General features: G+C 34.8%; 1 protein-coding gene across 1 annotated transcript in view; it reads left to right on the top strand.

Annotated features, from left to right (window-relative positions):
• Positions 1-20,052, top strand: part of CFH (complement factor H) — a 90,942-nt gene that overhangs the window by 28,536 nt on the left and 42,354 nt on the right. Inside the window, exons 5-9 of the mRNA XM_080918391.1 lie at positions 311-502; positions 2,228-2,398; positions 6,393-6,566; positions 18,514-18,708; positions 19,063-19,236. Coding sequence (XP_080774517.1) covers positions 311-502; positions 2,228-2,398; positions 6,393-6,566; positions 18,514-18,708; positions 19,063-19,236 — 906 coding nt within the window. The remainder of the gene's footprint in view (positions 1-310; positions 503-2,227; positions 2,399-6,392; positions 6,567-18,513; positions 18,709-19,062; positions 19,237-20,052) is intronic.

The raw sequence follows: 20,052 nt of genomic DNA, 5'->3' as shown, positions 1-20,052 counted from the left end.
CTTTGAAGCAACAATGAAACATTTATATTCAATTATTCCAAAAGCTCGTATTTTTTCACAATTTAGAAGACACTTCCTATCATGAAGAAGTAAACTCTCACTCTAAGTAATAGCTTTCTTACCTCATTCCCACAGAAGCTGATATGCAAACTACTTGTGTTATGCGAACAGTGATACTGAATATTTCTCAAACATTTAGGTCATTTCCTCCAGGTTGAGCATGCTGTGTGTTGGTGTTTTAATTTCTATGAATGTGTTTTATGGGGAAGCTTTCATGTTCTGCTTGTCAAGTCGATGCCTGTATTTTCAGTTGTGAAGTGTTTGCCAGTGACAGAACTGGAGAATGGAAGAATTGTGAGTGGTGCCGCAGAACCAGACCAGGAATATTATTTTGGACAGGTGGTGCGCTTTGAATGTAATTCAGGCTTTAAGATTGAAGGCCAGAAGGAAATACACTGCTCAGAAAATGGCTTTTGGAGCAGTGAAAAACCCCGATGTGTGGGTAAGATACTCATATGCGTCTACTTCATACATGGATGGTTTTAGATATTGTAGTGAAAAATGTACATTTCTTTTTAAAAATATATTTTAGCTAAAATATAACTTCACACTATAACACTTATTAAGCATGACTCTTTTTCTGTAATTGAAGTTTCATTTGCAGGAAACCTTTTATTTTTGTCTTCATAACTATGTATTTCATGCCTTTGTATAGTCTCTTTAATTGAAATAGCCAGGGTGTCCATGCTTACAGTGTCTTAATGACTTGGATAAGATATAAACACAGGTTACTACCTGGTGTGCTTATGGTGTGTTTACAATCACAGATCATGATCACATTTTGATTTCAATTTATATTATTAGGAAGCATATTTGTTAAAAGTATATTTGTTGCAAGTTTTAATTTTTAAGATATTCTAAATTTAATTAATGATGTTAGGAAGTGATTATATATGTGTACATATGTAAAGATACATATATACATTTGTGTCACACAGCACACATACATGTGTTGCGAGTTTACAATCAGTTTTAGGTATCTTAATTGAATCAACTAAACCTTTGAACTTTGGCAAAGTAATATAATCAAATGTTAATATTTCTTTGATTTATTTTCTCTTTTTTCTTTTTCTCTTTCTCCTCCTCCTTAATATTCCTCCACTTTTGTTTCCTCTTCCTCTGTCTTTACTTATTCCTGCTCCTCTTCCTCTTCTTTCTTGTCTTCTTCTTTCTCCTCTCCTCTTTCTCCTCCTTCTTCTTCGACAGCCTTTCATAATGTAATCATGGCTGGCCTGAATTTGATATGTAGTCTATACTCCATATAGCTTCTGTCTTACAGCAATCACCTTAAAGTTACCACATGATTTCTGAGATTACTTTATATATACTTATACTATATTTATTTTTTTAATATTACCTATAATTTCCAATATTTTCACCATTCTTCGGCATTGTCTACCTGACATTTAAAAAGACTGTTTTCTTATTTTCAAACTTAGTTTGCTTTTGAGATTATAACTACATCATTTCCTTCCTTCAAGACTGATTAGTTGCTGCTAACAACTTTCCAATAGCACTGATTCATCATGAAAATAATGACATACCAATATGTATCGTCAGTGTGACATATACCTGACATTTGATGGTCATTATCTATATGACTAAAACTCATTGTCTATGGCTAAAGAAACCTAGGAGATTCTGACCTTGAAATTCTTTTTGAAGTGCACATAAGGTATGTTCAGAAAATAAAGAGGACAAGCACAGCAGTCCTCAGAAGTCCATGTGCAGAAATGTTAAAGACAAGCCAACAAACAAACAACAACAACAACAAAACCACAGAAAGTATCTACAGCAAGATATGGCCCTGAACCTCATCAGCTGCTCAGGGAAGCCCCACTGTCAGATCCTGCAACATTACTGTGGAGATTAGAGAAAATCTCAGATAGGGGCCTGAGAACAGATCTAACTAAAGATACCACCAAAGTTGACCTTGTTAAACTAAACAGTTTGTTAGAGAGTAGAAACGTCTCAAAGACAACTGCATGAAAATTTGAAATAAGAGATACATAATTAAGTGGGAAGTCAGGTCAAAACAACTTTAGTTTGGTCACTGATTTTGACAGATTTGCCTAATGGGAAAAAAACATTGTCACTGTGAAAAAATGGCCAACTCAGCAGATTTCCTTTCATTATAAACACTATACATTTACTCTCTTGCATTTAGAAATTTCTTGCACGCCACCGCATGTTGAAAATGGAGATGGTGTATATGTGAAACCATTTTACAAGGAGAATGAAAGATACCAATATAGATGTAAACAAGGTTTTGTGTACAAAGAAAGAGGGGATGCTGTCTGCACAAGTTCTGGATGGAGTCCTCAGCCTTCCTGTGAAGGTGACATTATCCTTATTTTCTATGTCTGTTATTATATAAGAAGTAGAGCAGTGAAGGGAAAAGAAAGATGGCATCGCAAACCCAACTTTGCTGACTGTACTGAGTCTAACCACTTGTTTTTATGATGTTAATGTTTCCTAATCAGACAAGCAGTATCTCACTAGTTTTTTAGCATAAAACCCTTGCATTAGATTAACTCCAGGTTTCTTCATAAATAGATCATTTATCCACTAAAAGATCAAACTATAACTCACAATGTAGCTATTTTGTAGCAAGTCTAGTGCTTAAGAAGAACATTTTAAACAATCATTCCAGTTTCAGGAAACATTAGGATTCAATGGAATAACCATGCTGCACCAAATAACAGCGCGAGTAGAATCTCTTTTCTGCATTGAATTCGCCTAAAGCTGGAATAATTCTCACTTATTTAAAATCTCGTCTTTAGCATACGTATGTTTTCAAAATGTGCTTCTGCACATGCTACTTAGGCTTGGTTCTTTGGAATGCTAGGAGAGAGGGGAGGAGTGGCGGGATGGGAGAGAATGGGGGGGGGAGGCAGGGGGATAAAAAGACTCTCCATTAAGATTTCCTTTTGAGAATTTCTCAAACATAATGACAAGTCAAATATTAAAGGTTTAGGACTGTCCTTTTGGGGGTCATTTTGTTTTCAGGAAGAGAGCTGACACAGGGCACTCTCACAAGGTAGAAAATAAGAGATTGGTGATATAAAGAAAGAGACCTGCATCCTAACTCAGATAGCATTGCAAATCTCTAAAAATGGATCATTTCCCTGAAGGAAAATGTATACTCCTAGATAAAAAGTAGTTTCTTACTAATGAATAGTGCATCACTCTGTACTTCAGCTGATAGTTTGTTCTCAGCACTGCCATTGTGTTCCTGGAGCAGAAAGCACTTACCTGTGCTGGTGCATAATTATCTCAAAACCAAAGCACTTTAACCGCTCTGATACCATATAGGTGAATACACTATTGCAGCTGCCTTTACAAGAATCTTGAACTCTATAAGACACCAAAATTAAAATAAGATAATATAAAAATAAGTAGCCTTTCTTTCATCCTATTATAACTAGACCAGGGAGTTTAAAACAACGTCTCAGAATATTTCAATCTCTAGCATGTAGTATACAGTCTCTAATAACAAGCAGGTTTAATAAAAAATATCACAAGCTCTTGAATAATTTATTTTGATGCATCAGTTTCCTGTACAGATTATATTTTGTAAAATTGAATTTACAATGTAAGATAAGTTGAGCTTGAAATATTCCATCTCAAATGTCTCTACTAAACATTTTAAATAAGAAAACTGTACATCTGGAAAAATGTACAAGGGAAAAAAGGCACCATACATTTGAAAAAATTATCGACAGATAGTTAATTAGACATCATCAGGAGTTTATGCTAGCAGCTTAGGGTAATCTTCAAAAGCCTTTTTGTGCTTAAACAGTTTTACAAAGTTCTTTCTGTATTGTTTGCTTGTCCTCTTATATACTGGGCCATATTGTTGTTGTTTGGTGTCTTATAGCTTTAGCTTAAAAAGGTACTAAGTTAAGCTATATTATGAAAAAAAAAACCTAAATAGGAAAGCATAAACTACAATGCTTCTATTAAAATATGGCAGGCAGAGTGAAGTGAAGAAAAAAATTGAAGGAACACACTCAAAGCTGATTTAAAATTAATGTTACATGGCATAAAAAATTAGGGGACATACTTGATTTAGGTAGTTATCTTAGGGTGTCTGTTGCTATGGAGAGACACCATGAACAAGGAAACATTTAGCTGGGTCTGGCTTACAGATCCAAAGGTTCAGTTTATTATCATCAAGTTAGAAAGCATGGCAGCATCCAGGAAAACATGACACTGGAGAAGGTGCTGAGAGTTCTACATCTTGATGTAAAGGCAGTCAGGAGAAAACCAGCAAAGTCCACCCTAACAGTTACGCACTTCCTTCAACAAGGCTACACCGATTCCATCAAGGACACACCTCCTAATAGTGTCATTCCCTGGGCCAAGCATATTCAGAACACGACAGTAGTCTTATATTATTATTTTAGCTCAATATTTTACTACTATGTATATTATCTGTCTTCATGCAGGACCCCAACAAATAAGGAAAGGACTTGTCCATGACTTTGTTGCCTGCCAGTGGATTCTGTTACCCCTAACTGGGCTGCATTGTCTGGATTCAGTGAGAGAGGATATGCCTAGTATTGCAGTGACTTGATGTGCCAGAGTGGACTGATATCCAGGGAATCCCCCTTTTCAGAGAAGATGGGGTAGAAGGGATGGGCAATGGGATCTATGTGGAGGGACTGGAAGTACAGGAGAGGGCTTCAATAGGGATTGAGTTGAATTTAAAAAAAGAAATAAATGTATACTATGACACACATTTAATACCAGTGAAAAGATTAGTGCCACACCTTTATGGACTAAGTGTACACATTAGAGTGATATATGGAAAGGCAAAAAAAAAAAAAAAAAAACAAACAAACAAATACAAAAAATGGAAATGCCTTTGAATTCTGCATATGAGCATGGTTCACACATCTATATGAATTTTGATTAAAACTACAGAATTATTACCTTAAGGGCCAGGCTTTAATTACAGAGATATGGAATATCTTGGTCTTTCCATCTATGTTGAGAGTTCTGCTGGGAATAGTAGCCTGGGATCACATTTGCATTTTCTTGGGGTCTGTAAGTCATTTGCTTGGGATCTTCAAGCTTTTGTAGTCTCTGTTGAGCAAACTGGTATAATTCAGATAAGTCTGCCTTTATATGTTACTTGATAAATACAGAGGTGGATGCTCACAGCCAACCACTGGACTGAGAACAGGGTCATCAATGGAGGAATTACAGAAAGGAATGAAGGCGCTGAAGGGATTTGCAACATCATAGGAAGAACAACAATATCATCCAATCAGAGATCCAAGAGCTCTCAGGGACTCAACCACTAACCAAAAAATTCACATGGAGCGACCCATAGCTCTAGCTGCATATGTAGCAGAGGATGGCCTTACTGAGCATCAGTGGGAGGAGACGCCCTTGGTCCTGTGAAGGCTTGACTCACCAGTGTAGGGGGAATGCCAGGGCAGGAAGGGAGTCGGTGGTTGGGTGGAAGGAGAGCACACCACATAGAAGTAGGAGGAGCAGGATGGAATAGGGGTTTTAGGAGGGAAAACCGGGAAAGGAGATAGATAACATTTGAAATGTAAATAAAAATAAATTTAATAAAAGAAAAGAAAAAAATACAGAGGCTATGTTGAATGACACAAAGTGCAGAGGAAGAAAAAAAACACTACTGAAGAATACATGCTCATATAAACCAGCTATAAGGCAAAGAAATTTATTTATGCAGAAACTATAGCTATGTGAAATAATTTTTAATGAAGCAATTGTATCAATGAGAAGATCTAGGTCAAGATAATTTAAGGCACACTAGATACAAAATACACATTTGAAGAATGGCTTGATGTATGTAAGAGTTAGATTCATGATTCTGAAAGTTGAAAATTATACTATGCTTCTTCCGTATTCAATAGGTTTTTCCCAAATAAGTCGAAGGACATGTTTAATTCAAAGAGAAAGAGCTGTAAAATATTCACGCATATGTAAAAGTCAGAGCCTATGACTATTAATATGTAGGCCCAAAGGTCAGCCATTTCAATCAAAGAATTACAAAGTGGAAGGAAACGTGTTTCTTGCTCTGAAGGTTTATATGATGAAGTTACTGTCATCGTTAGAATTATGAGGTACTATATGCAATAGTATCAAGAGAGAATCAATACCAGAGAGGCACTCATACATCCCGAGAGAGAGGGAGCCTGACTAATGTGTAATGCACTTGACGATGCATTCATGGCAATGTTCCTTCACAGTTATCAGTACAAAGAAATGGCCGTGAGCCATGTAGTTTTTGTGTTCTTAATCTTAATGAAATCAGATGTTTCTCATTATTAATATCTGCTTATTTTCAGAAATGACATGCACGACTCCTTACATTCCTAATGGTAACTACGAACCTCATAGGATTAAACACAGAACTGATGATAAAATCACATATACCTGTAAAGATGGCTTTTATCCTGCAACCAGATCAACTGTTTCGAAGTGTACAAGTACGGGCTGGATCCCTGCTCCAAAATGTACCTGTAAGCTTCACTTCCATCTTTAATCGCCATATCCCTGAAGCTAGCCTTTTAAACATGCACAGATGAAAATATAGTAATAACAAATATTTAACTTTTTATTTATGCACAGTCTTTAGAAATATTCTAGTTTTAAAAGTCAATATTATTCAATGTAATATTACTTAAATTTTAAGTAATATTAAAATTTAAGATTTCAAGTAATATTTAAATTATAGAAAACTGAAAAAAAATTATTTATTTTATAAAATATTATTATAGCTCACAATATTTGCTACGTAATAATATATGACGAATACACGTTTTTTTCCTAAGGACTGAGGTTTCTACATTTTGTCCTGAAATTTTTAATTTACTTCTACTTAAATATATGTGCATCTGTACATTTTTTCTAATTAAACATTTTCTAAGTTTGTATCAAATAATTGGGTAAGAATATTGTTATATAAGAATTAATTTTACTAATTTATTTGCGTCATAGTAAATATCCTTTAATAAAATTTGCCTCATAAGAAACCATTCTTTTCCCTCCATTTCACCCCAAGAGTCCAGATTACTTGACTCTCTGAGTTTTCTTGTGGTGTTCTTGACTCCTCTGTCTTCTATAATCTTTCTTCCCCATCTTCAGCAAGATTCCCCAAATTCTGTTTAACAGCCAGTGTAAAAATAACTTTTATTCTCCTGAGTAATTGTTGTCTCATAGGCTTAATGCCTCTCTCTGCTAACTTATGCCTAGTTCTGTAAGCTTTTCTCTAGCCTCTGTATAATCTTATCTAGGCCAAGAATGTTTACAACCTTTGAGACCTACTGATGAGTAAGATCTCACCTTCCTAGTTCTTTCTGAACTCTGACTGGCTCATTCAACTCATGTCCTCTGGCTTAAACTCCTCTACAAACTGACTGATTCAATCTGTTTTTACTCAGCCTCTGACTCCTCCTTCTTTGGCTCCTCCTTCCTTCACTTGTGACTATCTTGTTCTTTATCTGCAACATGTTCCAGTAAAACTGGCTCTCCTCAACTCTTTGTACTGCTCTTTCTTAAGTAACCACTCTTTTCTCTATGTTCTCATGAGAGTTGAGCATGTCCTATTCTGTCAAATTTTTCTTTAATTTATCATGTTGCCTTTGGCTTCATTAGATAGCTCTTTCAAACATAGGTGCTTCCTTCTACCAACTAATTTATTTGTTTCTATTTTATTGATTTCAGCCCTATATTGTTTCTTATCTCCAAGTTGGTTAATTTTCTGCTGTTTTCTCCCCTTCTAGAGCTTTCAGGTGTGCTGTTAAATAACTACTATGATATCTCCATAATTTCTTTAAAAATGAAGGCACTTAGTGCTATAAATTTTCCTCTTAATACCACTTTCATTGTGTCCTATATATTTGGTATGTTGTGCCTTCATTTTCATTGAATACTAGAAGCCTTACGTTCTTTTTTCCCCTTAAACCAGTCATCATTCAGTAGACAGTTGTTCAGTTTCTATGAGTTTATGGACTTGCTGTTGTTCAAATTCAATTTTAATCCATGTAGTTTGATAAGATATAGGGTTTTATTTCAATTTTCTTGTATCTGTTGAGACTTGATTTGTGACTGAGTATTAGGCAGGTTTGGAGAAAGTTCTGTGAGGTGTTGAGACAAAGGTATATTTTTTGAGTTCAGGTGAAAAGTTGTATAGATTTCTGTTAAGTCCATTTGGTTCATAATGTCTCTCAGTTCTATTTTTGTATATGTTTCTTTTCTGTCTGTATGACATGCCCATTGGTAAGAGAGGGGTGTTGAAGTCTTCCACTATTAATATATGGTGTCCAAGATGTGTTATGTAATTTTTTTGTTCTTTGTTAGTCTGTTTGATATTTTTTTTATGCATGTGGGTGCCCTAGCATCTGGAGCAGATGTTCAGAATTGAGTTGTCATACTCATGAAATATTTTTATTTGATTAGTATGAAGTTTCTTTCTGCACCAGTAATGATTAATTTGGCTTGAATTTTATTTTCTTAGCTATTAGCATGGCTACATGTGTTGCAATAAATATTAAAAAAGGAATTGCTTATCTCTTTATCAGGCCCGCGGGCACAACTTCTAGTATGGAGCGGGTACACGGACTCTGTCACTCTGTCCAAGCGATCTTACTCTGAGTGCTCAACTGACTCTAACCAGGGTGGAATTACTGCCCCGCTCAGCACAAACATGACTCTAAGGCCCGCGATAGCTTTTCATACAGGTTTATATATCAAACTTTCAATCCACAAACCCTCTACTCAATAAGATTACATCTAATAGATAAAACTACAAACTGCCTTTCTATATGGGATTAAAGACCTATAAAATTCTTAAAATGTTCATAGCTACCTATCACCAATTAAGTCCACCTGGATCTAGTTCATCCTTCTCGATCTACATCTTGGTCCTCCTCCTCTTGGTACTTCTCTTTCCGCCCTCATTCTCCCTTTTCCTCTCCACCTCCCTTCCCCTGCCCAATCACCAGCTCTTGCCTTTACTAATTACAATGGGCAGGTTCTGATGAAGTCACATGATCATGTGACTAGGCAGCCCTTCTTGGGGGAAGTGGAATTAACATCAAAATACAAATGGCTGCAGGACAATCAATATACATGATCTTGCTTGTTGGGTCCATTTGCTAGGGAAATATCTTTCTAGCCTTTTACTATGAAGAAATACCCATTTCTGATGTTGAGGTATGTTTCTTGTATGCAGCAGAAAGGTTGATATCATTTTCAATATCTATTCGGTTAGCCTGTGTGATTTTTATTGGAGAATTGCATCTATTATATTGAGAGCTATCAATAATCAATGATTGTTAATTTTTATTATTTTCATGGTGGTAGTAGTGGTGGTGTTTACTTAGAAGATTGTTCAGTGTTAAGTCAATTTATTTTAAAAACAGAATTAACATGTGTCTCTTCATGGAGATCTTATGACATCCTTGCCATGGGCTTTTGAGTAGGCTTACAATTACAAGTGTGGAATCAGTACAGTGCAGTGAGCCACAAACCCAACAATGTATGACTTTCCAAAATGTAGATCAGCTCAAATATACCTGGACTGTGTGTGCTTTAAGTATATATGAATTTTATTTCTTTTACAGTGAACTTTCATATATTCTCAGAATAAGATAAAGATGATTAATCACTCTGTAATTTTATTAAATAACTATTTTGTACATAGAATATGTAGTTCTTACTCCTCAGAGATGTTTAATTATTCATAATTTTAATCAAATCTTTTACTATTTTGGGAAATACACTATAAAATAACAAATGGAAGAATATAGGAGATTGTGATAGTGAATCTGTGTTAGAAGTGATTCTAGAAATTAATCTTTTGCGTCATGTTGAATGTGTAGTAGGATGAGATTTATCAACAAAAATGAGGTCTTGGATTAAAGAGCAGTAAAAACTAGAAGATCTTGTGCTGTGTTCATCATATTCAGAATAGTTGTGAAAATTGCTAAATAGATTGATCAGTAGTCTGAGTAGAGTGCATCAACTCTGTGATATATGGCCCAACAATCACTGCTGATGCAGCCACAGCCTGCATCTAAAAAGTATAAGATGTCAAACAAGGCCCATTTAGGAATTGACCACCTCAGCTGATCGTGTACTATAATGAATAATATGTTCGTTTCAAGAATTGTGTATAAAGGGGATAAACATATTCACTTGTGCCCACTGGAAAATGAAGATTAGGTATAAGTATGAGAACTGTGGTAATAGTGATATTTCTACTCTAAGCCATTCCTCCTTTGTGTTACTTTTTAAAAAATTCTATTGGAAATTTTCTGTATTTACATTTCAAATGCTATCCCCTTCCCATGTCCTATCCCCAGTCCCCCTCCACTTGAATCCACGAAGGTGCTTCCTCTCCCAATCACTCACTCTAACTTGGTACCTTGGCATTCCCCTACACTGCAAAAAAACAAAACTTCACTGGACGAAAGGCCTCTTCTCCCATTGATGCCAGACAACGCTATCTGTTACTACATATGCATAATGAGCCATAGGTCTCTCTATGTGTGCTTAAAGGTTGGTGTTTAGATCTTGGAAGTTCTGGAAGGTTTGGTTGGTTGATAATGTTGTTCTTCCCATGACGCTTTCAGCTCTGTCAGTCCTTTTAATAGCTTTTTCATTGGGGTTCCCAAGTTAAGTCCCATAGTTAGCTGATAGCATTCTCAATTGTATCTCTTTGGCACTTGCAGAGCCTCTGATGAAGCATCCATATCTGGTTCCTGACAGTAAGCACTTCTTGGCATCAGCAATAGTATTAGAGTTTGGAGGTGGCAAATGGGCTTCCCAAAGTGAGGCAGTCTATGAATGATCTTTTCCTCAATCTCTGCTCCTCTATTTGACCTTGTGTTTTCTCCCATGAATTATTTGTTCTCCCTTATAAGGAGAGCTGAGGCATCCACGTTCTGACTTTTTTTTTCTTTTCAAGCTTCATTAGGTTTCTGAATTGTTTCTTGGGTATGCAGACCATTTTGAGGCTACTATCTATTTATCAGTGAGTATGTAGCATGTGCTTCTTTTTGTGACTGGGTTACCTCACCCAGGATGATAGTTTCTAGTTCCATCAATTTGCATGGGAATTTTATAAAGTCATTGTTTCTAATAGCTGTGTAGTACTCCATTGTGTAAATGTGCCACAATTTCTGTGTCCATTCGTCTGTTAAAGGACTTGTGGGTTCTTTCCACCTTCTGGCTATTATAAATAAGGCTGTGATGAATATGGTGGAGCATGTGTCCTTATTATATGTTATAGCATCTTTGAGATATAAGCCAAGGAGTGGATTAGGTGGGTCTTCAGGTAGTACTATGTCCAATTATCTGAGGAACTGCCAGACTGATTTCCAGTGTGGTTGTACCAACTCGCAATCCCACCAACAAAGAAGTGTTTCTCTTTCTCTACATCCTCATCAGCATCTGCTGTCACCTGAGTTTTTGTCTTACCCATACTGACTGGTGTGAGGTAAAATCTTAGGGTTGTTTGATTTGCAATTTCTTGATGACTATGGATTTTGAGCATTTTTTAGGTGCTTCTCACCCACTTGATATTCCTAAATTGATAATTCTATATTTCTCTGTACTGATTTTTAAAAATTGAACAACATTATTTTAAAAAACAAAGATAAAAGTATAGATTTTAAGCATTTTTGTATAAAAGTATAAAAATACATTTTTGTCAGTACTTGGATTTTTTAAAGGTTTGATAGTGTGCATTAAGATCTTACTAGTTACAATGAGCATAAAGTACATGTAAAACGAGATGTAACCGGGAATTAGTCAAAGTTTTCTTGGTGTGTAAAGATTAAGCATAATGTTTTTTCAATTTCTTTTTATTTTCTTGAACTTCATATAGTCTGTGAGTTGTTTCTGGGGTGTTCAGAGCTTTCTGGGGTTAGTATTCAATTATCAGTGACTGCATATTATGTCCTTTTGTGACTGGGTTATCTCACTCAGGATGATATTCTTTAGATCCATCTTTTTCTTAAGAATTTCATAAAGTCATTGTTTGTGATAGCTGAGTAGTACTCCATTGTATAAATGTACCACAATTTTTGTATCCATTCATCTACTGAAGGACATCTGGGTTCTTTCCAGATTCTGGCTATTATAAATAGGGCTGCTATGAACATTGTGGTTCATGTATCTTTGTTGTGTGTTGGAGCGTGTCTGGGGTATATGCACAGGAGTGGAATAACTGGGTCTTCAGGTAGTACTATGTCCAATTTTCTGAGGAATTGCCAGACTGATTTCCAGAGTGGTTATACCAGTTAACAACCCCACTGACAGTGGAGAAGTGTTCCTCTTTTTCGGCATCCTCGCCAGCATCTGCTGTCATCTGAATTTTTGATCTTAAGTCATTCTGACTGGTGTGAGGTGGAATCTCAGGCTTGTTTTGATTTTTATTTCCCTGATGGCTAATGATGTTGAGCACTTCCTTGGGTACACTGATTTTTTAATAGAATAATTTGATTCTCTGGAGTCTAATTTCTTGGGTTCTTTTATATATTGGATATTAACTTTCTATCAGATATAGAATTGGTAACGATTGTTTTCCAATCTGTTGGCTACTGTTTTGTCTTCTTGACAGTGTCCTTAGCCTTAAAAAAACTTTGCAATTTCATGAGTTCAAATTTGTTGAATCTTGATTTTAGAGCATAAGCCATTGGTGTTCTGTTCAGGAAATTTTTACCAGTGCCTGTATGTTTTAAGCTCTTTCTCACTTTCTGTTCTATTAGTTTCATTGTACCTGATTTTGTGTGGAGGTTTTTGATCCACTTGCACTTGAGCTTTGTACAAGGAGATAAAAAAAGATTGATTTTCATTCTTCTACATGCTGACTGCCAGTTGAACCAACACCTTTTGTTGAAAAGGCTTTTTCTATTGAAAGTTTTTAGCTCCATTGTAAAAGATGAAGTGACCATAGGTGTGTGGGTTCATTTCTGGGTCTTCAATTCTATTCCATTCATATGCCTTCCTGTCTCTGTACAAATATCATGGAGTTTTTATCACTATTGCTGTGTAAAAGAGCTTGAGGTCAGGGATGGTGACTCCCCCAGAAGTTCTTTTAATGTTGAGAATAGTTTTCAATGTCCTGTGTTTTTTGTTATTCCAAGTCAATTTGCAAATTGCTTTTTCTAACCCTATGAAGACTTGACTTGGTTTTTTGATGGGGATTGCATTGAAAGTGTAGATGGCTTTTGGTAAGATTGCAATTTTTACTATGTTGATCCTTCCAATTCATAAGCATGGGAGATCTTTCTTTTTCTTTTCTTTCTTTTTTTTTTTTTTTTTTTTTTTTTTTTGAGGTCTTCTTTAATTTCCTAGTTCAAAGACTGAATGTTCATGTTACATAGATCTTTTACTTGCTTAGTAAGGGTCACACCAAGGTATTTCATATTGTTTGTGACTATTGTGAAAGGTGTCATTTCTTTAATTTCTTTCTTACGGTGTTTATCTTTTGAGAAGAGAAAGGCAACTGACTTGTTTGAGTTAATTTTATATCCAGCAACTCTACTGAAGTTTTTTATCAGCTGTAGAAGTTTTTGGTGGATTTTTTTAGGTCACTAAAGTATACTATCATATCATCTGAAAATGTTGATGTTTTGACTTCTTCCTTTAAAATTTGTGTACCTTTAACTTTCTTTTGCTGTCTAAATGCTCTGGACAGAAATTCAAGTACTAAATCCAATAGATAGGGGGAGAGTGGGCAGCTTTGTCTAGTCCCTAAGTTTAGTGAGATTGCTTAAAGCTTCTCTCCATTTGGTTTGATGCTGGCTCCCGGTTTGCTATATATTGCTTTCACTATGTTTAACTATGGGCCTTGGATTTCTGATCTTTCCAAGACTTTTAACATTAATGGGCGTTCAATTTTGTCAAATGATTTCTCAGCATCTAACGAGATGATAGTGTGTTTTCTCTCTTTGAGTTTGTTATGTTGATAGGTTATATTGATGGATTTTTGTACATTGAACCATCAATGTATGCCTGGAATAAAGCCTATTTGATCATGGTGAATGATGATTTGATGTGTTTTTAAATTATGTTTTTAAGAATTTTATTGAGCAATTTTGTATCGGTGGTCATGAGGGGAATTAGTCAGAATTTCTCTTTCTTTATTTTTTATTCTTTAACATTTTGCATTTTTTATTAACTTTTTTTCTTTTTTTATAAATTGAACAACTTTATTTTAAAAAACAAAGATAAATGCACAAATTTTAAGCATTTTTGCATGAAAGTATATGAATACATTTTTGTCAGTACTTGATTTTTTTTAAAGTTTTGATACTATGCATTAAAATCCTACTAGTTACAATGAGCATAAAGTACATGTAAAACAAGATGTAACCTGGAAATAGTCAAAGTTTACTTGGTATGTAAAGATTAAGCATAATGGTTTTTCATTTTCCTTTTATTTATTTATTTATTTATTTTCGGCTTTTGATTTTTCTTGAATTTAATATAGTCTGTGAGTTGTTTCTGTGGTGTTCGAGGTTTCTGCTGTTCGTATCAAATTATCAGTGACTGCATATTTTGTCTGTTCTTTTGTGACTGGGTTATCTCACTCAGGATGATATTCTTTAGATCCATCTTTTTCTTAAGAATTTCATAAAGTCATTGTTTGTGATAGCTGAGTAGTACTCCATTGTGTAAATATACCACAATTTTTGTATCCATTCATCTACTGAAGGGCGTCTGGGTTCTTTCCAGCTTCTGGCTATTATGAATAGAGCTGCAATGAACATTGTGGTGCATGTATCTTTGTTGTATTTTGGAGCATCTCTGGGGTAAATGCCCAGAAGTGGAATAACTGGGTCTTCAGGTAGTACTATTATATCCATTTTTCTGAGGAACCACCAGACTGATTTCCAGAGTGGTTGTATCAGTTTACAACCCCACCAGCAGTGGAGAAGTGTTCCTCTTTCTCCACATCTTTGTCAGCATCTGCTGTCATCTGAGTTTTGGATCTTGGCCAATCTGACTGGTGTGAGGTGGAATCTCAGGGTTCTTTCATTTTTCATTTCCCTGATAGTTAATGACGTCGAGCACTTCCTTAGATGCTTCTCAGCCATTCGATATTCCTCAATTGAGAACTTTTGTTTAGCTCTGTATTCCATTTTTTAATAGGGTTGTTTGAGTCTCTGGTGTCTAACTTGGTGAGTTCTTTGTATACCTTGAATATTAGGCCTTTATCAGATGTGGGGTTGGTAAAGGTCTGATTCTATCTACTTCTTTTTATTTTAGGGATATCATTTGTGCTATCAAGCTGCTAGTGTATGCTCTCTCCAAATTTTATTTATTTATTTATTTATTTATTTGTAGGCACTTAGAGCTATGAGTTTTCCTCTTAGTACTGTTTCATTGCATTCCATAAATTTGGGTATGTTGTGCCTTAATTTTTGTCAAATTTTTAAAAATTCTTAATTATTTTCTTTCTTTTTCCTTGACCATGTTTTCATTTAGCAGAGTAGTGTTCAGCTTCCTTGAATATGTGAGACTTTTATTGTTCTTGTTGTTATTGAAGACCAGCCTTAGCCTACAGTGGTTCAATAAGATGCATGGGAGTGTTACAATCTTCTTGTATCTGTTGAGGCCTGGTTTTTGACCAACTATATGTTCAGTTATGGAGAAGGTACCATGAGGTGCTCAGAAGAGGTTATATTCTTTTGTTTTAGAAGGGCATTTTCTATAGAGGTTAAATGTTAAATCCATTTGGTTCATAACGTCTAATTTCACTGTTTCTCTGTTCAGTTTCTTCTTCCATGTTCTGTCCATTGAAGAGAATGGGGTGTTGAAGTCTCTCAGTATTATTGTGTGTGGTGCAATATATGTTTGAGCTTTCATAGGCTGTGTTTTACAAATGTGGGTTCCCTTGGATTTGGTGCATAGATGTTCAGGACTGACAGTTCTTCTTGATAGATTTTCTTGTGGTGAGTAACTAGTGTCCTTCCTTATCTCTTTTGATAACTTTTCATTGAAATTCTATTTTATTCGACATTAGAATGGCTACTCTAGCTTTTTGTTGGGACCATATGTTTGGAAAGTTTTTTCCCAGCCTTTTGCTCTGATGTAGTATCTTTCTTTGTCATTGAGAAGCATTTTCTGTATGCAGAGAAATGTTGGATCCTGTTTACATGTCCAGTCTAATAGTCTATATTTACATTGGAGAATTGAGTCCATTGATGTTAAGAGATATTAAGGAATAATGATTGTTGTTTCCTTTTTGGGGGGGGACAAATTATGTTTGTGTGTTGTTCTTCTTTCAGTTGTGTTGCAAAAAAATCATTTTCTTGCTTTTCCTTGGGTGTAGTTTTCCTTCTTGTATTGGAGCTTTCCATCTATTATCCTTTGTAGGGCTGGGTTTATGGACAGGTATTTTGTAAATCTGGTATTGTTCTGGAACATCTTGCTTTATTTGTCTATGGAAATTGAGAGTTTCGCTGAGTATAGTAGCCTGGGCTGACATTTCTATTCTTTTAGGTTCTATATGACGTGTGTCTAGGATCTTTTAGCTTTCATAGTCTCTGTTGAGAAGAGACTGGTGTAATTATTATTGGTCTGTCTTTCTTTGTTACTTGTTCTTTTTTCCCTTACTCCTTTTTGTATTCTTTGTCTTGGACATCAGATATTTTAACTGTTATGTGTCAGGAGGAAATTTTTTGGTCCACTCTATTTGGAGTTCTCTAGGCTTCTTGTATGTTCATGGTCTGTTCTTTCTTTAGGTTAAGGAAGTTTTCTTGTATGATTTTGTTGAGGATATTTAGTGGGCCTTTTAGTTGAGAGTCTTTACACTTTCTACACCTATGATCCTTAGGTTTGGTCTTCTCATTATGTCCTAAATATTCTGGATGTTTTGGGTTAGCAGTTTTTTGAATTTTGCATTTTCTCTGACCGTTGTGTCAAATTTTCCTATGTTATCTTCTGCCCCCAAGATCCTCTCTGACATCTCTTGTATTCTATTGTTGGTACTTGCATTTATAACTCCTGATTTCTCTCCTAGGCTTTATATATTTAGGATTGTCTTTTTTATGATTTCTTTATTGTTTATATTTTCATTTTTAATTCCTTCACCTGTTTGGTTATGCTTTTCTGTAGTTTTTTAAGCGATTTTTTTTTTCTTTTTAAGGGCTTCTACTTGTGTAACTGTATTCTTGTGTATATCTTTAAGGGAATTATTTATGTGAGTCTCAAGGATCTCCATTATCATCATGAAATATGAACATAGTCTATAGCTTGTTTTTCTGATGAGTTGGGATATCCAACTTGCTGTGGTGGAAGAACTGGGTTCTTATGTTGCAGGGTTTTCTTGGTTTCCACTGTTTAGGTTCTTGAACTTGTATCTTGTCACCTTGTTATATGTGATTTTAGTTGATCCTGTTTCTGACTGGAGCTTTACTGTGTGTCTGTGAGTCTGTGGGCCTGTGGGCTGAGGAGGAAATTGCTCCTATGTCTTCAGCTCTCTGTGAGCAGACAATGTGTCCTGATAGAGGTGACCCAGCTATGACTCTGGGCCTTAACAGACAGTTCCCAGACAGCTCTATGCTACCTGTATTCTGAAAATTCCTGGTGATCTCTCCCTGGATAGTAAGTGAGGAAGAAATGGGGGACTGACTTGTGGGATCAGGTGGGAGAGGGCCTCTGAGGCTCTTCTGGGTTCTCAGCAGTCTATGGGCAGGCCATGAGTCCAGATGATGGTGACCTGCCTTTTGTTACTTTTTAAAATAAAAATCTCAGTGAGCTAATTTAACTTATTGATGACCTATAAAAAGTATGATTCTCAGAATTGTTGAAGAAGAACATTTAAGATAAAAAGAACTATAATTTGCAAGCTATGTGATAAGTGTGTAATTTTTTTTGAAAAATTTCTTGCATAACACAAAAAATAAACAAATGAGCAAGATTAATAAAATTTGTTTTTATACATATTTGTTGAAATAAATTTTAATATATTGCATGAGGCTTTCTGAAGCAAAATCATACTTCCTGAAAATGTGATATTATTTCAGACTAATGTACAAACTATAAATAATGCTCGCAAATAATTACATATAATAAGTTAATTATATATATTACATATAAACTTAATATAATGTACAATACAGCATTTCAATACAAAGGTGGGGGAATAGCTCCTTATGAGTCCATATTAATAAAATATTTTAATTGCAGTGAACATGATAAATAAGCAGTTATATTGGATTTTAACAAATGCTTCTTATACAATTCTCTGGTAGCATATTAGCTGTAACTTGAAATCATGTTGAAACATCCTCACAAACCAAAGCTGTCTTTTGTTTTATTTTCTTGTCCACTACACCTACAGTCCTGTCATTTAGTTATTTTATTAACTGAGAGTCATTTACTAATCAAGAGTTTTATCTCAGATGTCATTGTTTTCTGGTTGTTTTATTTATTTATTTTTATTTCAAGTGAAACTATGTGAGTTTCCACAGTTTGCAAATGGACATCTATATTATGAAGAAAGTCGGAGACACTACTTTCCAGCACAATTAGGAAATAAGTACAGCTATTACTGTGACTACGGGTTTGTAACCCCATCAAAGTCATACTGGGACTACCTTCATTGCACAACAGATGGATGGCAGCCTAAAGTTCCATGCCTCAGTAAGCCAATGCCTTTGTCTTTATGTTTAATCCTTTAAAGAGAAAGTACATACACAACGACAGTTAAGTTCCTCATGACAAAAATAAGACCGTCAAAAGAATTTGTGAACAAAAAGGCTAGTTTCTGTCCTTTGTGAGTTCTTCATGAAATGTATACATACAATTGAAACAATGGAATACCTTTATTACTTGCATATTTTTTAAACAAAGTAAAGATAAATGCTACTCTCTTAAACATTTGCTATTAATTTTATTTTTGAATGTGAAGTATGCTCCTTAAGCAATTTTCAAGATAACATTTAACTTAGTTTAGTTTGAAAGCTTTTTTTAATTTTTAATTTTTATATTTCTTAGAGCATTGTGTTTTCCATTATGTGGAGAATGGAGAACCTTCATCAGGAATAACATATGTTCAGGGTCAATCTGTAACAGTCAATTGTTACCCTGACTACAGTCTTCCAAATGGTCAAGACACGATGACGTGTACAGAGAATGGCTGGTCTCCTCCTCCCAAATGCTTCCCTATGAGTAAGTGACAGCCCTTAGATCACAAGATGCTCATGACTCTCTGTTTCATCTGTATTACCTGTGGTAAATTGCTTCATTGTTTCCAGTGTGTATGACAAATACTGAAGATTCTTGATAAGTGTATAGCAAAGTAAACCCTCCTAATCAAAATTGTCATAATATAGCAAAACATTTAGCAACCATTTCTTTATCTTATAGTACTATGTGCTTTGAAATTACTTTGTCATTTGAGTCAAAACAATTATAAAATTAAAGTTGACAATTAAACAAAATAATTAAATGCTTTATTTACATATTAACACTTTACAGAACTGCTAATTGAATCTGAAATCTCTGTGATGTGTTACTGGGCAGATAATTCTTGAAGAGTGTGCATGGTCCATTTTCAATGTTTTTCTCCATACTTTGTATCAATATATTTATGTTGTGTTAATTTCTTCTTATAAATGTATAAGTTTTGTCTAATTTTATTATTTTTAAAATACATATCTATAAAATATTACATTATAATGTTGATATAAATTCTTTTTAGCATCATTTGGGTTTAAAATATGATCCTAGTTAATTTGTAATTAACCATTTTCCAAATGCAGTTTTTTTTCAATTTATACTGTAGTAACAGTTTTGCTGGAAATTGAAAAATTCTAAAAAATAATCCTTTAGTTACATATGTTACAGTTGTGGGGTGTTTTACTGCATATTGCCAACTTCTTTTATGTAGACTTGACTGCCATTAACTTGAATTTTCAGAATAATTTTGAAATTATGTAATTTTGAGTCTTTATTTTTATGAATGTGACACATATTTAAAAGTAT

This window comes from Micromys minutus, assembly GCF_963924665.1.
Source record: "Micromys minutus genome assembly, chromosome: 6".
NCBI classification, from domain to species: Eukaryota; Metazoa; Chordata; class Mammalia; order Rodentia; family Muridae; genus Micromys; species Micromys minutus.
This window is presented reverse-complemented; position numbering and strand designations above follow the sequence as displayed.